This window comes from Amphibalanus amphitrite, unplaced genomic scaffold (assembly GCF_019059575.1).
Source record: "Amphibalanus amphitrite isolate SeventyFive unplaced genomic scaffold, NRLGWU_Aamphi_draft 000091F_arrow, whole genome shotgun sequence".
Lineage (NCBI taxonomy): Eukaryota > Metazoa > Arthropoda > Thecostraca > Balanomorpha > Balanidae > Amphibalanus > Amphibalanus amphitrite.
The window spans coordinates 718,864-732,355 of record NW_024881587.1 but is presented as its reverse complement, the minus strand read 5'-3'; the positions used below and the strand labels follow the sequence as shown (position 1 = coordinate 732,355).

At 48.8% G+C, this 13,492-nt stretch overlaps 1 protein-coding gene across 1 annotated transcript in view; it reads left to right on the top strand.

Annotated features, from left to right (window-relative positions):
• Positions 1–11,759, top strand: part of LOC122380127 (zinc transporter ZIP13 homolog) — a 30,627-nt gene extending 18,868 nt beyond the window's left edge. Inside the window, exons 3-6 of the mRNA XM_043362967.1 lie at positions 7,422–7,690; positions 7,913–8,084; positions 8,459–8,560; positions 10,542–11,759. Of these exons, the coding sequence (XP_043218902.1) occupies positions 7,422–7,690; positions 7,913–8,084; positions 8,459–8,560; positions 10,542–10,720 (722 nt within the window). The 3' untranslated portion in view covers positions 10,721–11,759. The remainder of the gene's footprint in view (positions 1–7,421; positions 7,691–7,912; positions 8,085–8,458; positions 8,561–10,541) is intronic.
• Positions 11,760–13,492: the final 1,733 nt, after the last annotated feature.

Below are 13,492 nucleotides of genomic sequence, written 5' to 3'. Positions count from 1 at the left end.
GAGCATCCAGACTTCGCTTTCATCTCACAGATGCGCTTTTCCTTCTTCCACGTGGGGCACTGGGAGGACGATACCGAGTGATCGGGGCTACCACAGCTGAGGCACGTGATGGGTTTGGAGCATGCCGTGTCCTCGTGAGGGGCTTCGCCACACTTCTGACAGCGGGCAGACTGACGGCACGTGGAACTTCCATGGCCAAATCTCTGACACTTAAAGCAGCGGAGTGGGTTAGGGATGAAAACTCGTACGTCTTTTTTGAGCCATCCGATCGAGATTTTTTCCGGCAGAGTGGTGGTCTCGAATGTGAGGACGAGCAGGCTGGTGTCTTTCCTCTGACCATCTCGGAACGTGGTCAGTCGACGGATGTGCGTCACTCCAATTCGCATCGAAGTTCGGAGAGGATTTCATCCTCGGACATGTGGCGGAGCTCTGGGGCGAAGATCGTGCCTTTGGAGGAGTTTCGAGCCTGGTGGAGAGATACCGTCACCTGCTTTCCACAGAAAACCGTCGTCTTCAGGAGCGTCTTGGTATCTCTTCGGTTGTGTGTTTTGATGATCAGTGTACCATTAGCTGGGGCTTCGATATCGGGACCGTACTGTCCACAGATAGCAGCGATCTGCTTCTGAGGCCAGAAAACGTTGATCTTACGGAAAGAAAAATCGCTATCGTGAGGCTTGACAACCAGAAACGAGCCATCGAGAGCCAAGTAGGGCTCGAGCGGAGAGCGGTCTACCAAGTCACAGGCAGGTGCGTTGGCCAAGTTCGGGCGCGGGTCAGAGCTCCGTGCGTGATCCGAGGACGGGCGGTGGTCATGGCTCCGGGCGAGGTCGGTAGACGAGCGAGGGTCAGAGTGCCGGGCGGGGTCAGAGGTCGGGTGTAGGTCAGAGGCCAGGGCGTGGTCAGTGGACGAGCGAGGGTCAGTACCGGGTAGATCAGTCAAGGGGCGGGCAGAGGAGGGAGGGTTGACGGTCGGGCGGGAATCGGTGTCCATGGCAGAGGGAGGAGTCGGATTCAGAGGGGAGTCAGAGTCGGAATCGGAGAGGGAATCGGATAGCGGGCGCTGACGGCGCCGCTTCCCCATAGTGGGGCAAACTGGGTGTGGTAGATGGCAGAAGAGGGGCAGGAATTGGAACTGCTGGAGGAAACTTGGGGGAGAAGGGTAGGGATGCGCGTAGGAGAAGCTCAAAACAAACCCTTGAAATGCCAGTCGCTGAGCGAACTAACGATCACCTTAGCCTGTGAACTTCCAGCCACCAATTTTTCAAATATATGCTATATAGACCGAGGAGTTTCTCCCTCCAAACAGACGTTAATTAGCCATGCTTCAGCTTGCACTTGATGTAATCAGCGCATATTGCTCTAGACAATTTATCATGTATCGACTCCCTCGGCTGTATTGTGCATTTTGACCTTTCTCAAAACACTTTGGCAATTTTTTACAAAAACCCAGCATAAAAGTAGATGCTCGAAAAACGCCCTTTATTATCCCCATCTGAATTTAAGGTTCAGAGGTCGCTCACTGGTGGATGGCACGGTGTATTTGTGCAAGGGTACACATCTACCATATCCGACAACACATTATTTCGATACACTGATGCATTACATTCGTCCAGCGTGCTTGGCACGATACAATTGTGTCATTATTCTGTTTTATGTGTTATCAAACGTGTCGAAGGTCCCGCCAAGCGTGAAAATACACAGCCTTATTGTGTTTTGGGTGCGATTAACACATGACTGATGTGTTACCAGTACAGAACATGCCCTCACTGTGTCGATTTGTTTTCAGTGTGATGTGACGAGTTGATTTATGATGTGATGGATGGTATGGCGCGGTGACGGGTGATGTGAAAGGTTGACGGGTGATGTGACGCGGTGAGAGGTGATGGGAAGTGGTGGCAGGTGATGCGATGTCGGGTAATGTGACATGGTGACGGGTGTCCGTGATGTTACGCGTTAATGAGGCATTTGGACTCTGTGACAGACATTTGTAGCTGCGCTGACGGGCGATGTGTTGCGGCACCGACCGCTGCAGTGGCAGGATATCCTGCCTATTGTGAGCAGTTGTGCACTGGCGGGCGAGGGCTGGTGCTGAACGAGTGTCACAGTGAGCCCCTCAGCGGCGTGTCAGGGTGGGGCCGGCAGCGCAGAGAGCAGACTTCAGGGAGCTAACGGGGCGGCATTGGGGAAATTTCAGTTAGTTCGGAGTTCAGAGAGTCGATTGGTCGGAGTTAGTGTGTCAAGCTCAAAGAATCGAGCGTTATTATAGGGTATCCCGGTCGCCGATCAAAATGGGATTAATTTAAAGGGACCCTCCCACCTTAACATTAGTTTTGAGTTGAGATAGCCAAGTTTGCGGCCAGGCTCAGAAACCACCATTTATCCTGGTCGCAACCCCCGCAGCTTTATGGTGTTCAAGAAATTTCTTCCCTTTACTTGCAGGGTGGGACCAGCGTGGTCCCTATCTCTTAACCATTACGGGAATCTGATGACGTCATCAGGCTTTCGAACGTTCGTTAAATGTTTGACTAAAACGTTTTGTAGCACGCGGTGGTATATGATGCTTTGCGCGCAACAAATGCCGCACTTTCAAATAAAGTCGCTAGGAACAGCGGAGATCCCAAAAAGTAAACAAAAGTAAAAGTCTAATATCTTGAAAACCGGTGAATATTTTTCGATGAAATTTGGTAGATATTCGTTTTTGCTCTTTCTGAACCGAGCGACATCACTTTCATGCCAATTCATTAACTTTTTTGAAGGTGGGAGGGTCCCTTTAATCAGTCGGGAACTCGTTATCTCAGCCTGTAAACGATTCATTTTTTTTTTTCGCTCATAAACGTGCTATTTATGATACGTCATTTCGACTGTGGTTTTGTGCATGATATGTATGATAAACAATTCATTTGTTAATACATTTACGACATGATTACTTAACACCATGTCAAATGAGTAATGTTATATGTTGACATCGCAAAACAGACTCCAGGAAGCCAGGGACGTTCCTGGAGAATCCACTCATGAATTTCCGCTGCGCTGTGTTTTGGCTGCCGGCCAGTTGTTTTCCGTCCACAGTGCGCAGTGCACCCGGCGCTGGCTGGACAGTGAATCACCGTGTTTGTGTCACGTTCTGCCGTTATCTGGCGTTATACAGGCCGGGGTGTTTGCTGTCCCGGGTATGTCCTGGGTCGGCCTCGGTGAATGTTGGCGCGCAGTGGGTGACGCTGTGATGTCCCCTATCTCATCGCCCCTCAGCTATATGTTCCGATCAGCCCCTGTGCCTGTACTCGGCTGTTTGTCCTATTTACTCAGTCTGACGAGACTCGTCTCTCCACATTGACTCACTACTATTTGTTTGTTTTGTTGGGTTAGGCCCTTTCGGTCCAGTAAGACCATTTCAGAGCCGGGAGGATGGTAGGATATAGGGGGAGACATTGGTCTGGGCAGGCACCCTAGTGAGTCGCCGGGGCTGAGCCCGTCCGAAGACAGGCCACCCAGCCCCAAGGCACTCACTGCACCCGGCTACGGGGTGCGCTCCCTCGGGAGCAGCGGTGCTGCTCCGAGGGAGCAGCCCGCATGAGATAAAGTTGCCTGTCCAGCCCGGAGGGGGGTGGCGGTGTGGAGGAGAAGGATTTCAGTATCCTGAGGATAGAAGCATGGAACGGTTGGACTCACTACTACTGTTAACGCCAGACCCGTTGAGACCCTAATTTTTCGCGATTATTTTTAAATGCGTGGAATAATTTCAACCATATTTAGGAAATAGCTGTTTCAAGACCTGCCGAAACTTTTTCTTCAAATACGTTTTGTTGTCATTTAAATATTTGTGGCACTTGTCATTGACTCGTAATGTTAACTGTTTTTTCCATCCTGGATAGAGGCTTTCATACGTCATATGACATAAGCTCCGCCCACGACTGCGGCATTGACCCGTGCCCATCAGCGACCTCTGTACACACGACCGGGTACACCAACGACGCGGAAAGCGCCCATTTTACCTGGATGAGTTATATGGAAGGTGATATATTTTTTGAATATGGAAAAAATAGAGTATTCCATTCTGACGAGTAAAGCCAAATTCATAAAGCAGTTATTTTTAAATTGTATGAACCAGAAATACCATACTAACCATAGTTTAAAACTTAGAATAAAGTTAGTTGAAAAGCCTATAGTTGATACTAAGATGGAAGGAATCTATGGAAGGCGGAAATGGCGCAGCTGTTTCATTCTTAAAATGTGTTCACAAGCAGGATTTACGTGATGCTAGCGACATCTATCATTATAATCGGGGACGCTCATTGGCTGATCGAGTCCGTGAGCAGTATCGCTAACTTACGCTAGTACAGGGTTGAGGCAATGTGCGCATGCGCAGGAACTAGTGCCCTCATGGAGGGGCTTTTGGTATGTACCTCGGGCAGCGCCCAATGCTTTTTGGACCTGTTATGGCCTCCGCATCGAAAAACGCTAGATAAAAAGGTTGTAGAGGAAGCTTTAGGCTACCTTTCCCCATAATAATATTGGCAATTTATCCGTTAGCTTACGTGTGGGGCTCGCTTGAAAAAGGTCGATTTAACATGCAAACCCTATGGGGTAGTAGTTTTTGAGCGCCCATTTGGCCTAATGCTACCAACTGTTACTGGCTACCCCTTATATACCCTGCACACGACTGCCCTGCCATCTGTAAAGGACTATGAATTTCGCTGACGCTTTACGTGCTTGATATAGCACCATTGGTGTAGCAACGTATCTCTTTGGTGAAGGATACCTTTCACCAAAGTTTCAGATTGGTGAAGGATCCTTCACCAATCTTGGACAATGCAAGGGAGGGTCTTCACCTACCTATGCTTAGAACTACTGGATTCGACGGTTGATCAAATGTCTGTTTTTTAACCCGCGCCCGGCTGGAGGTCCTGGATTTCCACGCCCTGCTGGGGGGGGGGGGGGTGTGTTTGAACACCCCCTTCTAACTCGGCTCCTGGGCCACGTAGCGATACGCAGAAGGCGGCGTTCGAAAGAGCGTCAAAAATAATGACGAAATCACTTCGGTCAATTTTTCGGTCAGGTCAAAGGTCAGGTCACCAGAGGTCATTGAAGGCAAAATTTCGCCGATTTCCAGGTCGAATGTCGACAATTTACAAGAAGCCAACGCATAGCTCGGGAACCAATAGAGCTACAGCGCCACGGAAAAGCGCATTCGATAGCCCTATTAACGCCCTTTCTGAGTAATTCTCTCAGATTTGACCTAACGTCAACGGTTTTGCCTGCAGGGGGCAAAAACTGCAAAAATAGCCGATTTTTTCGGAAACAGTTTTTCTGCAATAACTTTTGACTCAAGCCTTGTACGAGCTTATTTTCACCGGCATCGAGTTCCTCTCGTCAAGACGCATCGAATGAACTATAACTTGACCTTGAAAGGTCAACTTGAAAATTTGACCTCAGGTCAAGGTCATGACCTGACCGGACATTGTCATGTTGCATATTAGTGGTTCTGTATTGTCGAGCTGAACATATATAAGGCGTTTTCATCGCTCTAGCATGCCTCTTTCAAAAGTTAGTCGCAAAAAAAACTGTTAGATACCATTCGTGACCTGAGATGACCTTAGGGGCATAAACAGGGGTCACGGGTGCCGTTTTCATGTTCAGTGTGTCAAAGTTCCTTGTAATTTAGTGTTTGAGAGTGTTAAGAATGACTTTCGTCCGAAAAAGACGGTTTTGAATTTTCTCCCATTGACTTATAATACCTAGAGAGGTCGCAAAATTGACCCGACCTTAGGTCACCGATATGAAAATTCCGAATTTTGTACATACTGTTGCACTTATCAATTGCTGAAAGCTTCAAAGCGATCCGTCACTTGGTGTAGCTATGGCATACATTGAAACATTTTATGATGTGTTTATGAGGTGAGGTCACTTGTAGCGACCTGGTGACCTGACCTTGAAGGACCCTGGTCTGAAATTTTCACAAAATGTATAAAATTGATAGATGATAAGGTGCCGCCGTTTTTCAGATATCCGCGAAAAACCGCAGGGTGGGTGTTATGGTGGGTGTTCAAAAACCTCCCCCCCCCCTCCCAGCAGGGCGCGGGTTAACACACTTTGACCATTTGCCCCAGTAGTCAAAATTCCTTAGCCGAGGCCCTGATTTACATCTTGCTGTCATGGCAAGATGCACAATTCAGTTTTAGGCAGGCATTGAAAATTTGACGTTAATGGGATGATAAGGGCGTAAGATATCTGCGAAAAACAAGGGGTTGGCGAAATTCGCCCCCCCCCCCGCTTGCACTGCGCGTGTTGGTTGGCACGGTCCTGTCCCTTTTCATAAGGTTCAGGTGGCATCCTTCACCAATATTTTTGGCGCTCCTACACCCATGTATAGCACTGCTATATCAATTCAAATTGCAGCAGACGGTCAAGCAGGTGTTAGGCTCTTGTTGACTCTCGTATATAGGACCAAGAGAACCATCACTCCTCAACCTACTACTCACACATGCTTCGAACAAACGTTAAAGATACCTAACAAATACGATTTTCGATGTAGGATATATGTTTGAAATACGAGCGAGCCTTATGATGTGAAGCGAAGGCAATTAGCTAATTATTGAGTTGTTCGATGGTTGCATAGCGATGTACAAATCAGCAACTACTTAATGACATCCGACACCCATTATCACATTATCTGCAAAGCCATAGGCTTTAAATACGGGTGAATATTTCCTAACCTTATGTCAGGTATATGCCATCTGCCCGTCATTTGCAGCTTATGAAAAATAAAACAAATATCAGCGAACCTATCAGCATTGTACAAACAATGCGCATTGAGCATTTATGGCTCCTCAGTCATCATGTCGCTCTTTGGGCACTGTCAGACAAGACGTTACGCACAATTCCGCCGGCTTTCGGCACCGCTCGACCGTTCCCGCTCCCCGCCACAGCGCGAGTGACCGCGCGCCGGCCCGAAACCGCCGCAGGCCAAGACCACAGAGGCGGGGCTTAGCCTTGACGTCATAACGTATCACAGACTGACTGGTGATAGCCTCTACGCACCGGGTGAAAATCTTGCTCGAAATTTAACATTACGAGTCAATGAGAAGTGCCTGAAATATTGAAATAGCGACAACATATCTAAATTGTAAAAGTTTCGGCAGGTCTTGAAACGGCCATGGCCTGAGCTTGGTTGAAATTCTTCCACGCATTTAAAAAATAATCGCAAAAAATTAGGGTCTCAAGGGGTCTGGCGTTAACAGTAGTTGCTACACACTATTATACCTTGAGTGGATACCGACCTGCTACCACCAGATTTGATTGACACAGATACCGGCTGGCGGCGGACCCCCTGACCCCGGTCGCCGCGGACCACCTCACGGGAGTCCTGAGTGGGCCCGGCCGACGATCACTCCTCTGACCGCCCCTCCCCTCCCTCCCGGCAGACCCCTCGGAGCAGATCCACGTGGGCATGTGGGTGATCGGCGGCGTCTTCTTCTTCGTGCTGCTGGAGATGCTGTTCAGCCAGAGCCTGTCCCAGGAGGAGCCGGAGCCGGAGCCGGAGCCGGAGCCGCGCCCGGAGCCGGAGCCGGAGCGGGCGCCGAACGGAGCCGGCGAGCTGAGGCGCCGGCCGGCCGGGCACACGGTGCTGAACGGCAGCGTGAAGGGGGCCGCTGAGCCGCCGCCGGCGCCACCCAGGCCGCCACCCAAACAGGCGAGTCGGACCGTCACGGCGGGGCAACGCGGTGTCTTTGGCGGGGCGGCACAGAATCTTGAAAATGTGGGCTCAGTCCAGCCATTTTGATTGTAGGCACCTAGTTAGCTTTTATCCGTGCATCAAAACGTGCGGTCGTGTTCTGTTATGTGAGCCAGCCCTGCCGTGTCCACCCCGTGCATTTTTCGCTGAGCTGAGCGCTGACGCCCCCGGTCGCTGCAGGCTGCCGGCTACCTGAACCTGCTGGCCAACAGCGTGGACAACTTCACCCACGGCCTGGCCATCGGCGGCAGCTTCTTAGCCAGCACGCGCATCGGCCTGCTGACCACCTTCGCCATCCTCATTCACGAGATCCCGCACGAGGTCGGCGACTTCGCCATCCTGCTCAAATCAGGTGGGTGCCGACCCGCCCCCCAGCAGCCAAAGCGAACAGTGGAAACACTTATATTTATCATCTCACTTAATTATAGGTATAAAAGCTCCCATAACTGAGCGCAATAAACTCAGTTAATTTTTCTCGATTTAAGTTTCAAGTGAACTTTTTGCACTAATGAGGCCAGGAAATGTGGAAACTGTGCTTCTTCGTTCTTTTATTCATGTGGGCATTGTGTTATTGTCATGTTGGCATTGGCATAAGTTTTAAACTTGAATTCGGGTGCATGTAAGTTTAAATTAAACAATGACATGCGAGTAACTAGTAACCGCACTCGTCCTTTCTCAGTGTGCCACCGTTCTGACGTGGTAACCCGTGTGTCTGTCTGCGAGCAGGATTCAGTCGGTGGGAGGCGGCCAAGGCGCAGCTGGCCACCGCCACACTGGGCATCACTGGAGCCATCAGCGCCCTGCTGGCCGACGATCCGCGCGCGCTCGGTGCGTATCCTGCAGGCACTCCTCTACACCGGCTAAACAGCAGCTCAGCGTCCAGTTCACAGTGGCCTCAACATTTAAACAGTGAATCATAATACAGAAAGCTGACCATAATACATTCGTTGGATTCCCCGTTGAAAACACCAATGAAACTCTCCCCCATGATGATACTCCGCCGCATGGGTTGCCACTCAGCGGGTCCCAACACAATGAGATCAGCATTAGTGCATGCATGCAGGCTCCCCACAGCGCCGCGGCGCAAAGTGCACAGGGCGACTCCTCGTTCCAACGGTAGTGCAGTGGGATGGCTGCAACGAGGTCACCTGACGTATCGCCGAAGAGCGCTCCACCCATCTGTCGGCGCGCTCCTGGTATCGGCGCCTCGAGTAGCGGGCCCACTGTTTGGTTTCTGTCTGTTATATAACCCACTGTATCTGTGTGCGCTCTCCGGGTCAGATGGGTCACGGGGCGCGCCGAACTGACCGCACTCTGCTGTTGCAAGGAGCACTTCGCTCTCGAACCTATGGCGTATCCATTGTCCAAATAGCGGAGGCCTGCACCGTGTATCTGTGTCGTTAATGAAAATCCCCCGAGCAGAAGCAGGAGGTGAAACGAACCAATTCTTTGTTTCACGAGCAAGCGTCACTAAATTTGGATACCGGTTGAGACGGCCAAGAGGCGGCATTCTCACAACGTTCGTTTTTGTCGACTGCAACGTGGAGTAGTGTTTCACGATGAAACGGGGTGTACGGTAGATACTAGACACTGGGTAAAGATGAGCCGGGAAATAATTGTCAGGCTCGGTGACCTGACCTGACCTGACCTGACCTGTAAATGCGGTTGGTGTCAAAATATCTTCCTTAAATCACGGTCAAATGCCAAATATCACTTCTCTAATCGCTGACGCGTTTTTAGCGATCGCGAAAAAAAGACGTTTGACGAGAGTGAGACGGTCACCAACCCACTGTGACCAACCCTATCTGGACCGGAGAGGGAATATTCCAATGCTTCTAATGATGAGCTATTAGTATTAATGTGCCGTGTCAGGTGTCACTATATAAGCAAAGCAAAAAAAAAAAAGAGAAAAAAGAACGACCTTTATGGGCAATGCCGCACTCTACCAGGTATTCATAAAACCATTTTACAGCATTTGATAAATGAATGTATTTATGTTGTGTGGTAGCAACTAGCAGTTCACCACCACATTAATTAGCTGTGAATTGCTCGAGTGTTGCCATTGACAAGCCCGGGTCAACTCATAAAGCAAACAGCCTGTCGCTTACCAGCTGTCTCTGTGCGGTTTATGATAGCTGAGGCCGGCGGGTGCGGCTGTCTGACCGACAAGTGGCTCTGCAACGAGTTGACCGCTCGCTGTCCAAGTGGCACTCAGGCCGGCCGACACTGCCTCACGCACTATCGGCCGACACCTGCCGATAGCACTACCCGTCCGCCAGCGCCGCTCTGGCCACACCTGTCCTCCGACAGCAAACGGTGACCGACCGGTTCATTACCCGCCAGTTTAGCGGCGTCGCAACGTTAAACGTCAAGTCGTTTGACTCGATGCAACGTTTAAAGTTATTCGTGCTTAGGCAGTCGAGACATCCACGATACATTCATGCACGTTAAATATGGCTGTGGTTTTATGAATCCTCACAACATGCGTTTCGGTTGTAACAAAAAAACTTACCTATCTTTTTCTTTTTACGTTTCTTTTCTATCGCACGACTGGCGTGAGTTTTTTTTTTTATTCCCAGCCGCGCAGATATGGGTCATTATCTGAACACCTGCAGTCCCTCACCTGCAGCCGGAGATACGTTTGCTGTGTATTGTGTCTGTTCCCCAGTACTGTGTCCGTTCCCTCTGCTGGAGATATGTTCACTGTGCTGTGCTGTGCTGTGTCAGTTCCCCATCTGAGACCACCTCAGTGTGTGATCAGCCGTGCCCGGGTCGACGTGCGTGTGACCTCTGCTGCCCCGTCTGACAGGGGACCGCACCGCCTGGATCCTGCCGTTCACCGCCGGCGGGTTCATCCACATCGCGCTGGTCGGCGTGCTACCCGAGGTGTGCAGGGAGCGCGAGCCGCGCCAGTGCCTGAAGCAGGTCCTCTGCATGGCCGCCGGTGTGCTAGTCATGCTCACAGTCACAGTCGCCTTCGAGCACTGAGCTCACTCCGGCGCCGACCGGGTGGACACGCCGAGTGTTCCCTGGAGCGAGTGGCAGCGGACACCTCGGGGGAGTGGCGGGACGCCCGTGACGCGTGGCTGGACGCTTGCCGGGCGTGGCCAAGACACGGTGCCCTCTCCCATGGACGGACAGAAGTTTCGCTCGGGATGGTGGTGTTCAGCTGCTGTGGGGAGCGATGTCGGAGGCTCGGCCTGGCCCAGTCGGGAACACGACCGGGAGCTGCTCAGGCCGGGGGCGAACCGGCGCCCGCCGGAAGTGGGCCGAAGCAATACCGGGGCGCCGCGCTGTGACAGCTCCCGCGAGGATCAGTGATCAGATGTGATGCGCCTTCTGCGATGTGCTGTGCTCTGGATGTTGTATGATATGCGGCGACACATGTGTCGTGTATGCATGGTGTGATGATTACAGGTGGTTTTCTTACTGTCATTCCTTATTACTGGTAATGTGAGCATATTGTATATCCTTAGTGTGCAATGCAACAGTCAGGTCATGGGCGTGGTCGTTTGTTTACGTGCCAAGCACGTACTCCGATACCGACACTCTTAGAGATAATTAAAAACAACTGCCATCTTTTCTCTATTTGATAGGTATTCAATAGCTTTTACACTTTACAGAATGTTTCATGCATGTGGATGCTTTTTTATCATTTTTGTGCTTGTTTTAATATTATCATCTATGAATTAAATCGCGTTATATCCCCGATGAAAGGAATTGAGTAAACATAACCGCCGTAGAAATGCGAGGTCTATGGGACGTATCTACCCATAATAGTGGTGAAGAATGTATCAGCGCAAGTATCTAGTTCCCTATACGAATGTAAATGTATGAGTGTACAATATACATTGTACACGAGTGAGCGCTCGTGACGTTGAAAACATGGTGCTTGATCGGCAGTCTTCCTAGACGGTATTGCTATTGCTGCTATATCACGTGAGATTCTGTAGTCTCTAGGTAGGTAGGTATGTCATAAAATGAAACGTGCCGTTTCAAATGAGTGGAAATATACGTGTCCAAATTACAGGCTGACTATCATATGTAATGGAGCGGCATATGGATACAAGAATTATCTTTTAGACATCATAGTGATAACCAGGATATCGGTGAAGCTCACAGTTCTTATATTAGAAAAGTTATGCGTAACTTCGTGGAAATTTGGGTACCTATATCCGTACTTCGCTATGATACGAATTCGAAATACCTATTTGTGGAAAAGTTACCTGCGAAATTATTACTTTGTTTGTCGTCTTTTATCAGTAAACAGACGCAAGGCCCATACCTATATACTACCTACCATCAGACGCGCTTTAGCCCAGAATAGGCGAAAATGTTTCATTGACCTTTCGAGGTAACCGGGGTCATCTGAGTTTACCATATTCAAAATTACATGTAAAATCGCGTATAGCGAATCGAGTGATGATGTTTTCTGAGATTTACTGCATAAAAACAATATACTTTCAGAAAGCGTATATTTTGTCTTTGAAGTAGTTTTTGAGTTCAATGCCGAGCTTACTGGTGAAAAATATTGGTTAACTTTTTTCGGACTACTGCGGTCATTTTAGGTCACTAAATTTAACACAGTAATTGTAAACTTTTATTTTGTTTCGCGTAGTGCCAGTTTTATTCTCATTCTTTCAAACTTTTTTAAATTTAAGGTTGGCTGCAAAAATGACAGTTGAATAGCGTTGTATTTAGGCGCCCTTGGTCAGTTGATACATAAATGGCGCAGTAGTTGCCAAAAAAGTTTCAAGGCGAGTGTGTATTTTATCGAATTATAGATATAATATTGATACTAATGAGGTTTTGAGTAATTATTTATCTTCTCTGGGTCTATCCCGTGTATTTATAAGCTGAATTTCATCTGCATAGCTGCTATGCTATGTTTTTGTTCTTCAAATCAACAGGTCCACAGCCACAAGCTAATCATCTAATGGTTGAAAGCAGTTTTTTGCACCTTGGATGTTTTCTGATATTTACAAGCACTGAATTAATAAAATTAAAATCAGACTTCCTTTGTTTTGGTGGCTGGTGCTGCTCACCTGGACTCAGAACCATCAAGTAATGCTTATGTTACTCATTTTTAAGCAGGTGCCTTCATTTTATAATTCTGTTAAAATCCTGTGGCATCCTCATTGTTAGAAAGGATTTAATAAGCTATTGTATATCAGTCGGGCGCACTAGGGTAATTCCGTTCCATATGTAGAAACGCTTCTATATTTGGAAACGTTTCTATATTTGAAATGTTTTTTGTTCTATATATAGAAACGCTCGTTCCATAAATAGAAACGCCAACCTTCCGGACGATTTATTTTAAAGCAAGATGCGTTATATAACTTTCTAGATGGTGGAATGCCATCTAGTGGCAACAAGGAAGCACTCAGGTGAAAATGACACGTCAATTTCGCCAAAACTTAAAACATCTATTAAGCCCAAATTAGCCAATATTCTGCCAAAAATCAGCCCAAATCGGGTTCTGGACGTCATATTTGAAGGGAAACCTTAAAGGGACCCTCCCACCTTAACATTGGTCTTGAGTTGAGATAGCCAAGTTTGCGGCCAGGCTCAGAAACCACCATTTATCCTGGTCGCAACCCCCGCAGCTTTATGGTGTTCAAGAAATTTCTTCCCTTTACTTGCAGGGTGGGACCAGCGTGGTCCCTATCTCTTAACCATTACGGGAATCTGATACGTCATCAGGCTTTCGAACGTCAGTTAAATGTTTGACTAAAACATTTTGTAGCACGCAGTGGTATA